This window comes from Lampris incognitus, chromosome 10, assembly GCF_029633865.1.
Source record: "Lampris incognitus isolate fLamInc1 chromosome 10, fLamInc1.hap2, whole genome shotgun sequence".
Taxonomy (NCBI): domain Eukaryota; kingdom Metazoa; phylum Chordata; class Actinopteri; order Lampriformes; family Lampridae; genus Lampris; species Lampris incognitus.
In genome coordinates this window covers 23,354,354-23,371,162 of record NC_079220.1, presented here as the reverse complement: position 1 = coordinate 23,371,162, position 16,809 = coordinate 23,354,354, and the positions used below count along the sequence as shown (strand labels likewise).

General features: G+C 45.1%; 1 protein-coding gene across 1 annotated transcript in view; it reads right to left on the bottom strand.

The window, feature by feature from the left end:
• Window positions 1-554: 554 nt before the first annotated feature.
• Window positions 555-16,809, bottom strand: part of shisa9b (shisa family member 9b) — a 55,350-nt gene continuing 39,095 nt past the window's right edge. Inside the window, exons 3-4 of the mRNA XM_056288660.1 lie at window positions 4,066-4,206; window positions 555-943 (exon numbers count right to left, since the gene is read on the bottom strand). Of these exons, the coding sequence (XP_056144635.1) occupies window positions 555-943; window positions 4,066-4,206 (530 nt within the window). The remainder of the gene's footprint in view (window positions 944-4,065; window positions 4,207-16,809) is intronic.

The window sequence follows — 16,809 nt, the reverse complement described above, 5'->3', positions numbered from 1 at the left end:
TTTTTATTTTGTTTTTGTTTTTGTTTTTTTAACAAATCTGGGAAAACGTTAGCCAAGGTCCAGTTAACCAAAAGGTTTTCAATCTTGATCAGGTATGCATGTATTAGCAGGTTTGACTAAATTACTTGACATGGACTAATTCTAAAATACATATAATCTGGTGATTCGGGTTTTGGTACCTTAGTAAACACTGGCAACTTCATAACTCATCTGTCTTTCTTAGCTTTGACCATCAATCAGAAGTCAGTCTAACTCTTTGTGTTTTGTGTATTTGAATACTCATGACAATGCACCAATTATTGTGACACAATCCCATCTCAGAGAGTCATTACTCTGTACCGTATTGCAGAGGTTTTAAGTATACGTATGTAAACCTCACACATCACAACCTGAACTAATCTCTTTAGAATGATGCTGACAGTCACAGGCTACAGTGCCATCTTACTTGACCAACCAACACATGCTTTAAAACCAGCACACCATGTCGCCTCTCCTCTGTTGTAGTCCATAGCCACTCTGCCATCTCTGTTGTACCAGATGGGGAGACGAGCCCTTTAAACAGTCACCTCTGTCTTGCTGTTGGTGACAAAGTAAGCTTGGCTGGAATGGGGCACGTAGCGGGTGGTTTTCAGCTCCTTGGTGAGGTGTTTCTTTGGGCCATGGGTCTGCCGAAGCCCCATTGAGTCATTCCCCTCCCAGCTCTTTAGGACCCCGAGGTTGGTGCCAGTGTTGGAACTGGAGCCATAGGCCTGCGACTGGGAGTTTTGCCTCTTTGCACTCTTGTACTTGACTCCATTCTGACCTGCCAAGGGCTGTTTGGTCGGGCTGTAAGGATTGCTGGGCTCTGGCTCCATATCCATGGGCTCCATAGGAAGGCTGCCCTTCGTCGTTATCTCAACCATCGGCAGTCGATTGGGGTAGAAATTTTCATTGGATTTCTCTGCTACAAAATACACAGACAACACAGTGACTGTCTTACACGTTTGTCTTGTCCTTCACTAACCATCACCTTTTCTTCTTTTTGGGGGGGGATTTTTCCCCTTTTTTCTCCCCAATTGCACCCAGCCAATTACCCCACTCTTCTGAGTCATCCCGGTCACTGCTCCACCCCCTGTGCCGATCAGGGGAGGGCTGCAGACTACCACATGTCTCCACCGATACATGTGGAGTCGCCAGCTGCTTCTTTTCACCTGACAGTGAGGAGTTTCACCAGGGGGACGAAGCGCATGGGAGGATCACACTATTCCCCCCAGTTCCCCCCTCCCCGTTGAACAGGTGCCCTGACTGATGAGAGGAGGTGCTCGTATAGTGACCAGGACACATACCCACATCCGGCTTCTCACCTGCAGACACGGCCAACTGTGTCTGAAGGGACACCCGACCAAGCCGGAGGTAGCATGGGGATTCGAACCGGCGATCCCCGTGTTGGTAGGCAACGGAATAGACCGCTACACTACCAGACACCCTCCATTTTGTAGTGTTGTGAGGAACCAGGCCAAGAGGCTGCTAAAATCTTCTTCTTTTTTTTATGTATGCTCAGTAAATAACATAGACATGACTCTTTTTACATTTTTGGTGAAATGAACTTGTCATCTTATGACACAAAATGCATTGGCATACATGTTCCTTGCATTTCCAGCCTGTATGTCGCATGTCATATAAACAGGCTTTAACACCAACACACCATGTTGTCTCTCCTTGTTTTTTTGCACTTCCACTCTGTCATTTCTAGTGCACCAGATGGAGAGACAAGCCCTTTAAACAGTCATCTCTATCTTGCTGTTTATTTTTGCTCATAAAGTTTTATAAAAGAGAGTCAACATCTATTTTTTTTGTACAAAATATCTTCCAATTGACATTTAATTTATTCCTTTCATTAACTGCAGGCTTTTCTTTTCATGTTTGTGCTTTTCATATTGAGTTGAATAGATGGTATATATCACATTCATTTATGTAGTGTAAAAATTGATTGTTCTGTCTTGTCAATAAGGATTTGCTGAATAGGGGATATTTCGACAGAGCCCATGTAGATTTACCTACACTGGGGCCAGCCTGGCTCATATGCTGCAGCCCTCTCATCCACTGTGTGGGTTTGCTCTGCTGTTTGCTCAGATGGCCCCTGACTCTTTTTCCCTCAGCACCAAATCTCATCAGTTAGGATTCCTCCTTCATGTATTTCCCATAATGACCAGTTTCACTGGGATAGCAGTAGTGGGACTTCAACAACTGTTTTTTGTTTTGTTTTTTTTGGGGTGGGGGGGGGGTCCCCTTTTCTCCCCAACTGTATCCGGCCAATTACCCCACTCTTTCGAGCTGTCCTGGTCATTGTGCCACCCCCTCTTCTGATCCAGGGAGGGCTGCAGACTACCACATGCCTCCCCCGATACAGGTGGAGTCATCAGCTGCTTCTTTTCACCTGACGGTGAGCAGTTTCACCAGGGGGACATATTGTGTGGGAGGATCACGCTATTCCCCCCAGTTCTCTCTTTCCCTGAACAGGCACCCCAACTGACCAGAGGAGGTGCTAGTGCAGTGATCAGGACACATACCCACATCTGGCTTCCCACCTACAGACACGGCCAACTGTACCTGTAGAGACACCCTACCAAATTGGAGGTAATACGGGGATTCGATCCGGCAATCCCTGTGTTGGTAGGCAACAGAATATACTGCCATGCCACCCGGATGCCCAGAATATGGAATATTTTGACAGAGCCCGTGTAGATTTACCTACAATGAGACTGGACTGGCTCACCATGTGGGTTTATTCTGCTGTTTCCTCTGATGGCCACAGACCCCCTCTCCCTCAGCACCAAGTCTCATCAGATAAGATTTCCCCTGCATGTATTTCCCATAATGACCAGTTTCACTGGGTTAGCAGTAATGGGACTTCAGCTGGTTTTTGAGTATCAAAAAGAGTATGAGTTGCACTCCATCTACCACATTCAGGAAGACGGTCTGTCATATACAGTCTGACAACTATCACCCACCCAAAAAACAAAACCCATAACCAGACCTGTAACATGTACATAGCCGATCAATGATGTTTTCATTAAAGAACCCAGTTTGGCAAACTGTGGTAAGCTTTCCTGCTCACTTCAAAGAAAAGATCCCAAAAGGGACAACCTGTTGATAGAGGACTTGCAAACAGACATCAGGCACGGATTTTATTTAATTCTTTGCAAATCTTTATAAATATAGACAGACTATGTTTGGTGAAAACACAAAATTCAGTTTGGCAGTAGACTTTATTTGCCTGAGGCATGGCATAATACTGAGCTTCTAGGTGGTATTATTTCTCTGAGAGGCTTATTGAATTGTCAGCCTGCCATGCTGCACCCAGTTCATTGGCAAATTGCTTTTATATTCGCACCTTTTTTCTCACTCATGAGGTTCACAGGCCACGGTTTTGTTTTTTTAGATGTGTTTTAACATTTTCTATTCTCTGATATAGACATTTTTTTCAAGCTTAGATCAAGTATCCAAAGACCTTATTGAGCGCCGTGTTGCTAGAGTTCAGCTCTGTCATTGAACTATATGAAACAACAGATTTATTTCTATTGAAAGATGAGCATATATCATTTAATTCAACCAATGGCTCAGATTAATGAGGATGTTTATAAGCAAGATATTTTACAGATTCAAACCCATAGTCAAATTTTGTTTAATTTTGAAAAACATACTCTGCAAAGGAAAGATCGTCACAAGTACATTGTGTTATTCTACAACTAAGATGAGAGATGGCAAGCATATTAATTGGCCTATAATCTGTCATGTCATTTCTTCAGTGATTACAAGAAAAATTGAATATTTTAGAGCATTTGCTCATCCCTATAGTCAGTTGATATCCCTCACTTCACATTTCCATTTATTATAGATGTCATGCTCTACTTCATCTATTAATACCAAGGCAGTTTGGGTTCTGCGGTATGGCAATATGAGATTTTTACCAATAATATTGTTTGCGGCTAATTATGGCTTGATCAATAGGGGATGTAGAGTATGGAATGCTAATAAGATGTGATAAGGGTTCAGTATGAGAGCTCACTAAATCCATTTTCTTACCCACAGCCTTTAGCGAGGCGTACTTGTTGAGGTCCTTGCCCGGCTGCTGTGGATCATAGGGGCTAGTGATCTGTCCCAGTGCAGGGTACGGATGTGTAATCAAAGCCGATCCAGGACCCACATTGTTCATCTGGCCGCCTTCTACAGGAAGCAAAATGGTTGTAAGACACAAAAGAAAACAGCTCATGTACATGTAAAGGGATTGTATTTTCCCAAAATACAGAAAATGACTCCCATAGAGAACTTGTTCAGTTAAAGCATTGCTATATATGAAGGCTAGCGTCTGCTTCCCATGCAGGTATATAGGGAATATAAGTCGTAACAAAACAGATACACAGTATCAAATTCCTCTTCAAAACAGTGTGCATGGGGTGTCCGGGTGGCACGGCAGTCCATTCCATTGCCTACCAACACAGGGATCGACAGTTCGAATCCCCGTGTTACCTCCAGCTCGGATGGGCGTCCCTACAGACACAATTGGCCATGTCTGTGGATGGGAAGCCGGATGTGGGTAAATGTCCTGGTCGCTGCATTGGTCGGTCAGGGCACCTGTTCAGGGAGGAGGGGGAACTGGGGGGAATAGCATGATCCTCCTACGTGCTAAGTCACCCTGGCAAAACTCCTCACTGTCAGGTGAATAGAGGCAGCTGGCAATGGCAACTCTACACATGTTGGAGGAGGCATGTGGTAGTCTGCAGCCCTCTCTGGATCGGCAGAGGGGGCAGACGGCTTGGAAGAGTGGGGTAATTGGATGGGCACAATTGGGGAGAAAAATAGGGAAAATCAAAAAAAAAAACAGCTTGCATGTAATTATGTAATTATCCTCATCATCATCTCCTTTGTCATCATCATGTGACAATATCATTCTGTGTAATGAAGCACAGTCACAATGGTGCCGGTGGAATGAAAGTGCCGTTGTTTACAATGACAATGACAGACGCTGTTAATAGCCTAAATTTGTGGAGCTGATCACATAGAAACTGCTGTGGCTATTCATCAGCAGGCAAGCTTGATGGTTGGCCAGTACGGATACAGGCTAGTGGTAGCTTTGGAGTTGTGGAAACCCAGGGTTGTACCGGCCCAGTGTTGAGCTAAAGGCCTAAGTAGTAGCACACATTATATGAGTGCACAGACAGACTCTTTCAAATAACATTTTTATTTAAATTGGACAACTGATCTTAGTAATACTGAGCATTCCATTAAGTGAGCTGAAGCTGTATCATTTGGCCGCTTACCTACCCTCCATTGCTACCCCAATACCCCCTGGCAGCGATCACTGCACCCACATGACATATCTGTGCTAAGACTTGCTGCTCCGCTACCATATTTTGCAATATGTGCCTGTCCTTGAGGGAGGAGTAATTGATCCCAAACGTTTATAAGTGGCGGGATGGCCTCCAGCCATGGAAAACAGGGCTTTACGCAGAGGGAAACAGCAACCCATGTGGGAGATGAACTGATTACAAGATCATCCTACTACTGTAGCTTTCAACCTCGACAGAAAAATCACACTGAAAATGAAACTGAAAATTGAGGGAAATAAAAAAATTTCTTAGTATCCCTTGGGGTATTTTTTTTCCTCATCATTGAGTTTAGATACAAAAACCAATCCATTCACGTAAAAGCCATGTGAATATTACTAGAACAATAAAGTCCACCTCAATAGAGCCTATCTCAATGGTCAGCTGAAGCATTTTATCTTCTAATGTGTGATTCCTTCATTGTAGCCCAATGACATAAATCATCAAGCAGAACCTTCCAGGATCAATTTCTTTTTCTATTATCCAAGCCGCTTGTCTAAATTCGGGTCACAGGATGCCGGAGCCTATCCCAGCAATCACTGAGCGGCAGATGGGGATACATTCTAGACAGGCCGCCACATACATTCACACATAGGGACAATTTAGTATGGCCAACCCACCTGACCTACATGTCTTTGGACTGTGGGAGGAAACTGGAGCACCCCCATGCAGACACGGGGAGAACATGCAAACTCTACACAGAGGATGACCTGGGATGACCCCAAAGGTTGGACGACCCCGTGGTTCAAACCCAGGACCTTCTTGCTGTGAGGCGACTGCGCTAACCACTGTGCCACCGTACCCATTCCAGGATCACATGAGCTAAACACAGTTAAATAACTTTGACCCAGTTTTTCTCCAAACAAGTTATAGTCTGTAATGATGGTAATGCTGTCTAGGCTCCAATTTACTGGATGCAAATCCGTAATGGACGGACGTAAACAGAAAATAATAATTGTTTCATTGCCTGGCTGCATTACTCCCAGTGGTAAGGCCTTCTGAGAGACCCAGCTGGGGATTCATGATTGTTCATACTAAGACTGTGCTAAGCCTCCAGAAGACATCTGGTTAATTGAGGGGTGCAAAGCAAATAGACTGGCCCCCTGCCTGCTGGCACCACTGAGCAAACAGATGCACTGAGTATCATCACCCCTGCCCTGTTGAATGGGAGGAGGTGGAATGTACCAACTCACAGGTGTCGGTCTGAGGACTGTTGAATATACCACCACCTTGATATAGTCAGTTACATTATATGCAGAATTTATATGAATACAGGTATATTCATTTTTACAGTCATAATTATGTAGCTATAATTTATAATGGTCTATAATTTACAGCTCTACTATATCCATATTTTCAGAGCTAGCAAATTAAATTATGAATACTGAACAGCTCGACGGATTCCAAGTTTAATTAAACTATGCTTTGTTGGTCACATGAACCAGTCACCAGTTTAAAAAGCTTTCTATTGATGTCAAATATTGCAACTTCCCAAATCAGCAGCCATGGTTAATTATTTGCAATGGTGCAAACAGTTCAGTTCAAATGAAAATTTCACAGAAAGAGGACTAGACTTCAAAAACAAAATTCCTCAGTATTAACTCGCTTCGAGTCCAAACAAGGCCCAAATAAATAAATAAATAAAAACTGAAACTGTACCACAGCTCGAAGAAGCCTTGTGCCAAACAGATGATTATTAAATCTCAAATACTTAGATACAAAGCTAAAAATATTGTACTGCTGAAAAGCTTCAAGGCCCTTTCTTGCTTTCAAATCTGTTTTTTTACATAACCATGTCGATAAAGGAAAGATGGGTTTTCCTTCCAGGCTTTACTGAGTCCATTACTTTCCCTTTGGCAGCTTTTTTCTTCAAAAGTGCTTATTGGACCCAAAAATAAAAGCCTTTGCTTAATTTTTGGAGTATAAACTTTGTAGATTTTTTCACATTTCAGTGCACAGAAAAATAACACCTGGAATAATAGTGTTAACTGGAAGATTTATGAAGACCCTTAGACTTGGGTTATAAAGTGCATAATCAATAGAATTTTGAACTTTAAATTTGTTTTTGCAGATGCAGTAATACAAACAGGGAAAATAAGGAAGTGAATCATAAAGTCTGTGCAGTGTGTATTAAATTGCACAGAACAGACCAGAAAAAAGAGCTCTGGGTTGCAATAGCCATGGTCATACATACAATAATACTAAAATTTAATTGTTATTCTTATCCATTTTTCTCTGCAAAGTGAAGGTCTAGATATTCACCTAGCATTGTGTTTATGTTCTCCTGTCAGTGAGACAAACAAAAAACCTTTTGTAACTGGCCATCAGCTTGGAGAGAAAGAAGATATCATAGGATGCAATTATGTTGAAAATCAGGATATTTCTGGCAAAATGTCTGAACATGTGACATTCAAACACAAGGAAATATTCAAGCCTTATAGTAGATTCTATAGGATGGACAATTATCAAACAGGATATTTACTGTAATCCTCAATTTTAAATGGACAAATTATTTTGTGTGTGTATGTATACAGATGGGTGACAAATGAAAGAAAAACCAACATAAAGTGTCTTAGTATAAGGTGCTGGGCCACCAGGAGCCTCCAGAACATCTTCAGCGCTCCTTGTCATAGATTTTGCCAATCTCCGAACTCTACTGGAGGGATGGAGCACCATTCTTCCAAAAGATATTCCCTCATTTGGTGTTTTGATGATGGTGATGGAGAGCGCTGGATAACACGTCGGTCCAAAATCTCCCATAGGTGCTCAGCTGGGTTGAGATCTAGTGACTGTGAAGGCCATAGCATATGATTTACATCATTTTAATACTGATCAAACCATTCAGTGACCCATCATGTCCTGTGAATGGGGGCATTGCCATCCTGGAAGAGACCACTCCTATCAGGATGGAAATGTTCATCACTAGTGATCACTCAGAATAACTTTGTATTGATTTGCAGTGACCCTTCCCTCTAAGGGGACAAGTGCACCCAAACCATGCCAGGACAATGCTCCCACAGCATAGCAGAGCCCCCGAAACCCCTCCCTGTCGGGGTCAAGCATTCAGGTTTTTCCTTTCATTTGTCACCTGTCAGGTGTCTGAGCAGTGTGGCGGTCTATTCCGTTGCCTACCAGCACAGGGATCGCTGGTTACCTCCGGCTTGGTCAGGCATCCCTACAGATACCATTGGCCGCATCTGCGGATGGGAAGCCGGATGTGGGTACTTGTTCTGGTTGCTGCACTAGCGCCTCCTCTGGTCGGTCGGGGCACCTGTTTAGAGGGGGGGGGGGTGGATAGCGTGATCCTCCCACATGCTATGTCCCCCTGGCGAAACACCTCACTGTCAGGTGAAAAGAAGTAGCTGGCGACTCCACATGTTCAGAGGAGGCATGTGGTAGTCTGCAGCCCTCCCCGGATCAGCAGAGGGGGTGGAGAAGTGGGATGGCTCGGAAGAGTGGGGTAATTGGCTGGGTACAATTGGGGAGAAAAAAAGCGGAAAAATCAAAAAAAAAATTGTCATCTGTCTGCATATGAGTGCTGGGATAGGCTCCAGCATCCCCGCGACCCTGAGAGCAGGATAAGCAGGTTGGATAATGGATGGATGGATGGATATATATCTATATCTATATAGTATCTCTCTCTCTCTATATATATATATATATATATATAGAGAGAGAGAGAGAGAGAGAGAGAGAGAGAGAGAGAGAGAGAGAGAGAGAGAGAGAGAGAGAGAGAGAGAGAGAGAGAGATAGATGTAGGAAAAAAAGAAAACGTTTAATACATAGAACTCATCAGTCCACTCCTCATTCATTGAGCACTTTTATCAACACCATTGACGGTTTCCAGGGAAAAAAAGCTATATATATATATATATGTGTGTGTGTGTGTGTGTGTGTGTGTGTGTGTGTGTGTGTGTGTGTGTGTGTGTGTGTGTGTGTGTGTGTGATGCACAGGGCGTGTGTGATGCGTCAGTGCAGTAATACTGGGGTAGTAGTGCTTGTAGTTAGTGCATGCTGCATGCTGCTTCTGCTTGCTACTCTCTGCTCTCAGCTACTGCCGCCGGCTAGCCCTCTTTGTGGGGGTGAAAAGAGGAGCCGAGTGCGTAAGTCTCCCCTGCCGGTACATAGCCTCTCTACCGCCAAGACTCCTGCAGTGCCTCCTCGTGGCCACACACGGTAACTGGGTACCTTGCGGTCCCTGGCTAAACTGTAGGGGATCTCGGAGCTACAGTGGTCCCCAGAGGTCTAATGCGCAGGCCCATGTGAAGTGGATACGCCCTGGCATTGACCAACCACTGTCCCACTGCCTTGTGGGTAAGTGTAGGACGACAAAGGCTAGGGGAGCGCACCCTGAGAGAAAAGCAACGTGCATGGCGGCGCACGATAGGCGGTCCTCTGACAGACTGGAGCTCCGGCAGCCTCCTGCAGCTGTGGAAGAGTGCTGGTCGTCTTGGGCCCCCCTTGCCACCAGATCCCACCCTCTCACAGTGAAGAAGTGCTGCTGGGACATGCGCACCCCCAGCGGCACTGTAAATAATCTCTTTGCGCAGGTATCCACCTCTGCCTCGGTGAGACCAGCAACCGGAATATGGATCAAAGTCTGGCGGCGATGGGGTGTCTGGTGATGGGAGCAGGTATGAATGCACTGGAAGCTCCTAATCAGACCCCTGCACGCCAGCGGCACAGGGCTATTCATGGTCGCCAGCAGCTGGGCTTGAGTGGCAGCTGCTCTCGGCAGACCCCTGTGTGTCTGAGCAGCCCTATTTAGGAGCCACACTGCTCACCCCAACTGGGGAGGGGCCTAGAAAAGGTGGCCTAAACATTGCCCACTCAAAACATCCTGGATAGGCCACCGCACCTATCGGGACATTCCACTCTGCGGTCGAAATAAAAAAAAGAAAATAATTCCCTTTAAACTGGCAACATGGAACATAAGAACTCTGCTGGACGTTAATGCCGAAAGACCTCAGCGAAGGACTGCACTAATTGCAGCGGAACTCAATCGCTACAATATTGACATTGCTGCACTCAGTGAAACCAGGTTCCTGGATGAAGGCTCCCTGAAGGAGGACACCTACACCTTCTTCTGGAAGGGATACCCTGCAGGAGGACAACATCAGCATGGTGTGGGATTTGCAATAAAAAACAGCCTCCTACCAAGACTCAATGAAACACCGATTGGCATAAGTGAAAGACTCATGTCGCTCAGGATCCCTCTGGCCAAGAAACGTTATGCCACCCTCCTAGGTGCCTATGCACCAACACTGCCATCAGAGGATGACGTAAAGGACCACTTCTATCAGTCACTAGATGAGGCTCTCCGTCATATACCCAAGGAGGACAAGATCTTTTTGCTGGGCGATTTCAATGCCAGAGTGGGGAAAGACAACAAGGTGTGGAGTGGTGTCATTGGTGGGCATGGCATTGGGAAAGTCAATGCAAATGGACTGCGCCTCCTAAGCCTCTGTGCTGAGCATGGCTTGACCATCACAAACACCCTCTTCCAATTAAAAAACAAGCACAAAACATCCTGGATGCACCCACGCTCCAAACATTGGCACCTATTGGACTACATCATTGTGAGACGTGCTGATACAAAAGACGTCTTACTCACTCGTGCAATGAGAGGTGCTGAGTGCTGGACAGATCACCGGCTCATCATGACCAGGCTCCAGGTGGAGGTACGCCCTGCTGTTCGTCTCCAAAGGTCAGGAAAGAAGAGGCTTGACTGTACCCGGCTAGAAAAGGCTGAGGTCCAGAACAATCTCCGCCTCTCTCTGGCTGAAAACCTGGAAGACATTGAGCTTCTCTTGAGCACGGATGATTCCATTGACAGGAAATGGTCTTCCGTGAGCTCCAGACTCTACAAGGCAGCATCCCAATCCATCGGTTACAAGAGCAGAAAACACCAGGACTGGTTCAATGACAACACAGGCACAATAACTTCCATACTCAAAGGCATGCATAAAGCACACAGTGCTGTCCTCAAGAGGTTCATTGTGCAGTTAGGTCGCTGAAAAATAACAAGACCCCTGGCCCTGACAGTATCCCTGCAGAGATTTTTAAACAGGGAGGCTACCTCTGCACCCGTGCACTTTTCCTGTTCATCTCACACGTATGGAAGAACGAAACTGTCTCTCAGCAGTGGAGGGATGCTAACATCATCTCCATATATAAAGGCAAAGGAGACAAGTCCCTCTGTTGCAACAGCCGTGGCATTTCACTACTGGCTGTTGCTGGAAAAGTCCTGGCCAAACTCATGTTACACAGGCTGGTAAAACACATCTCAGAGGAGCTGTTGCCTGAGTCACAGTGTGGGTTTAGGAGGAATAGGAGTACTGTGGACATGGTGTTCACAGCACGGCAACTCCAAGAGAAGTGCAGGGAGCAACATCAGAACCTCTTCATAGCCTTCATCGACCTGTCAAAGGCTTTCGACACAGTCAACAGGGACATCCTATGGAACATCCTCCTGAAGTTTGGCTGTCCACGAAAGTTTGTCAACATCCTTCAAAGATTTCACGTGGGGATGATGGCACGTGTGACCATTGGAGGCCAGGAATCTGAGCCCTTCAGGGTGTGCACCGGGGTACGTCAGGGGTGCATCCTTGCTCCAGTTCTTTTTAACATCTTCCTCCTGTGTGTGACATTGCTGCTCCACAAGGAAATCAGGAAGGACAGTGGGGTTACTGTGGACTTCAGACTAGATGGAAACCTATTTAACATCCGTAGGCTCCAAGCGGTCACAAAAATGACATCGGAGCACATCATTGAGTTACAGTACGCAGATGACTGTGCAGTTGTGGCCCACACACCCGAGGCACTACAAGCTACCCTTGCAGCTGCTACAAGGGCGTATGGTAGGCTGGGGCTCTCTATAAATGTGACAAAGACCGAAGTAGTATGCCAGTGGGCATCTACTCCTCCATCTCATTCACCAACCTTCAACATCTCCGACAAACCACTTGCAACAGTGGAATCCTTCAAATACCTGGGCAGCTTTCTCTCTGACGACTGCAGCATCGACAGGGAGATGCAGAACCGGATTAAACAAGCGTCATCCTCTTTTGGCAGACTTAGGAGAAGGGTCTTTCAAAACAAAGACCTCAACCTCCACACCAAAATATCTGTCTACTTGGCAGTTGTCATCACGACTCTCCTCTACAGCTGTGAGGCGTGGACCCTGTACAGCCACCACCTCAGGATGCTTGAGGCCTTCCACATCAGATGCCTACAATGCATCCTGAGGATAACCTGGCGTGACCGAGTGCCCCATACTGAAATACTCCGCAAGACCAACTGCATCAGCATGGAGGCTACCGTCACCCAGCACCAACTTCGATGGCTCGGTCACGTCATCAGGATGCCAAAGGAGCGCTTACCGCGTAAAGTGCTGTATGGCCAGCTACATCTTGGCCGCCGCTTGGCAGGGGGCCAGAAAAAACGGTACAAAGACCAGCTGAAGACCATCATAAAGAAGTGCGGCCTGAACCCGAGCCAGCTGGAAGACACTGCCGCCCAACGCTCCATCTGGCGGCAGCTCTGTCAACAAGGGGTGCAAAACCTCGAGAAGGACCGCGGTGATCGACGGACCAGAAGACGTCTGAAGAGACATGAAGCCAGTACCACACCTACACCCCCAGTCAGTGATTTCACCTGTTCTGTCTGTGGCAGACATTGTGGATCGCGGATTGGGCTTTACAGCCATAAGAAGACTCACAAGTGACAGAGGCAGGATTGTCATCATCGGACACGACGGACAACCTAAAGCAAGTGTGTGTGTATGAGTGTATGTATGTATATATATATATATATATATGTGTGTGTGTGTGTATGTATATATATATATATATATATATATATATATATATATATATAGGGGACTTATCATTGCAACATTTAATCATGAGCGTTTGAAAGTTTTATCAACTTTTAGTTATGGGGCGTTCACTAGCCCTTGGTCTAGAAAGTCTATAAAAATTTTATTACAGAAATTAGGTTAATTAGGAACTTATTCCCCACTGGTCAGCCAGAAACTTGATTACTGTGCTAATTACTTTAGAAAGGACCATGAAATTATCGATGTTGTCCCATTACAAGATGCAGGCCAGTGCCTCCACAGATGCATCACTATGCCACAGCCTAACAATATACTGCAGAGTCAAACCTTTTTTGAATTTAACTTCAAGGACTCAACAAAATCTGTGGATCATCAACGAGACAAGGGTCATTCATGCCCCCAATCTTTCCAGCACAAGACGTTGTTCCACATATTACAGAGTTGGGCTGCCTGCATTTTCAACATTAGAATTTACAAAGCCTTGTTTAATAATGTCATATTTACAGACCAACATTTTAGTCATTCCTTTGGCTGTGCCAAAGGGGGCTTGCCTGGGCTTCAGATCTCCAAAAAGTCATCATATAACCACTGCTTAATCTGTAATGAATCCTGACAGGGCACAATCTGGTACTTCTTACCAAATCTGGAAAAGTAGTAGTAGTATGATAGTTAATAGTAGTTAATATTTGCATTACAGAACAGTAGTGCCATCAACCTTTCCTCAACACAGATTTGAGGAGTTCTGCACCCAATGATCCATGACAATGTACTTAACGTAGAGAAAGGAGGTTTACACTTCTGGGGTAAACTCTCGCCAGGGTTGATGGCAGTGAGGTTGCTATGTTTTTGTTCAATGGAAAAAACAAACAAACAAAATGTATTCATACTCTAAAAAAAACAAGTTGTTGTTAAGGTTGAAAAACTAAATAGATTGGCTGCCAAGGGCGTAAAAAAGCAAAACACGGGATTTACACTGGGAGAGTAAATCTCCATCCCAACCCCAAGTTTGTTTATTCTTTTAGTGACTGTAGATAAGTAACGAAAATGTGTAATACAAATATAAAATCACAATATCAGCAAAGTATATATGAACCAAGCTAAACAGAAAATAACTACCTATATGTAGCATTAAAAAAGCTTAAATAAAAAGATCCCTAGGCACAAGAATATAGAAAAGAAACTATGATCTACTACTACTACTACTTTCGGCTGCTCCCGTTAGGGGTCGCCACAGTGGATCATCCGGTTCCATTTCTTCCTGTCTTCTGCGTCTTCCTCTGTCACACCAGCCACCTGCATGTCTTCCCTCACCACATCCATAAACCTCATCTTTGGCCTTCCTCTTCTCCTCTTCCCTGGCAGCTCCATATTTAGCATCCTTCTCCCAATATACTCAGCATCTCTCCTCCACACATGTCCAAGCCATCTCAATCTTGCCTCTCTTGCTTTGTCTCCAAATTGTCCAACTTGAGCAGTCCCTCTAATATAATCGCTCCTAATCCTGTCCTTCTTCGTTACTCCCAGTGAAAATCTTAGCATCTTCAACTCTGCCACCTCCAGCTCCGCCTCCTGTCTTTTTGTTAGCGCCACTGTCTCCAAACCATATAACATAGCTGGTCTCATAACCATCTTGTAAACTTTCCCTTTAACTCTTGCTGGTACCCTTCTGTCGCAAATCACTCCTGACACACTTCTCCACCCACTCCAACCTGCCTGCACTCTCTTTTTCACCTCTCTACTGCACTCCCCGTTACTTTAGACAGTTGACCCCAAGTATTTAAACTCAAATGCCTTTGTCACCTCCACTCCTTGCATCCTGACCATTCCACTGTCCTCTCTCTCATTCACACATAGGTATTCCGTCTTGCTCCTACTGACTTTCATTCCTCTTCTCTCCAGTGCATACCTCCACCTCTCCAGGCTCTCCTCAACCTGCACCCTACTCTCGCTACAGATCACAATGTCATCCGCGAACATCATCGTCCATGGAGACTCCTGCCTGATCTTGTCCATCAACCTGTCCATCACCATTGCAAACAAGAAAGGGCTCAGAGCCAATCCTTGATGTAATCCCACCTCTACCTTGAACCCATCTGTCATTCCAACCGCACACCTCACCATTGTCACACTTCCCTCATACGTATCCTGCAGCACTCCTACATACTTCTCTGCAACTCCTGACTTCCTCATACAATACCACACCTCCTCTCTCGGCACTCTGTCATAAGCTTTCTCTAAATCTACAAAGACACAATGCAACTCTTTCTGGCCTTCTCTATACTTCTCAATCAACATTCTCAAAGCAAACATCGCATCTGTGGTGCTCTTTCGTGGCATGAACCCATACTGCTGCTCGCTGATCATCAGCTCTCCTCTTAACCTAGCTTCTATTACTCTTTCCCAAATCTTCATGCTGTGGCTGATCAATTTTATACCTCTGTAGTTGTTACAGTTCTGCACATCGCCCTTGTTCTTGAAAATCGGTACCAGTATGCTTCTTCTCCACTCCTCAGGCATCCTCTCACTTTCCAGGATTGTGTTAAACAATCTAGTTAAAAACTCCACTGCCATCTCTCCTAAACATCTCCATGCCTCCACAGGTATGTTATCAGGACCAACTGCCTTTCCACTCTTCATCCTCTTCATAGCTGCCCTCACTTCCTCCTTGCTAATCCGTTGAACTTCCCGATTCGCTATCCCTACATCATCCAACCTTCTCTCTCTCTCATTTTCTTCATTCATCAGCCCCTCAAAGTATTCCTTCCACCTTCTTAGCACACTCTCCTCGCTTGTCAGCACATTTCCATATCTATCCTTGATCGCCCTAACTTGCTGCACATCCTTTGCAGCTTGGTCCCTCTGTCTAGCCAATCGGTACAAGTCCTTTTCTCCTTCCTTAGCGAAAAGAAACTATGATAATATGCTGAATATTATTTCCTCCAGGACAGCTAGTCATGCAGTGAAAATTTTGATGGCGGTATATCTCCCTTTAAAGTCAATTTCCATTGCTATGCAGATGACACTCAAGTTGCATGGGCGCCTTAATACACAGGCTTACCAGGGCTTAAGCCCCCAGGGCCCAGGGTCCAACCGAGGACCAGGCGCCTCATGAGACATGTTTTCCCAGGCAGGATGTCGGAGCATTTTAACTCACTTGGTGACACGCTTTTACGTATAAAAAATGAACTGAACTGGGCTTGTTGACAAGGCGGGCTGTCTCATGTTAGCATGTTCAGTGATGTGCTTCTACGCACACAAAATGAATAGAAATGGGATGATATACAAGTCAAGATGTCAGATTATTTTAATCAGTTTGATGATCCAGCTTCAGATTATACACAAGGCCGGATGTCGGAGCATGTTAACATGGTTGGTGATGCGCTTTTATGCATAGAACAAGGATTCTTTATGGGTGGGGGATCTTTATGTATGCTCAAAAAGCCAGGTAAGGAAATCACAGAAAATTGAATCAGTTCATCTAGGCATATTTTATGTAAACATTGTGTCCAGATGAACTGGGAGGGGGGGCCTTCAAAATGTCCATAGCCCCAGGGCCCTAAAGTAATGTTAAAGCACCTATGCTCAGTTGTATGTAACTAATGT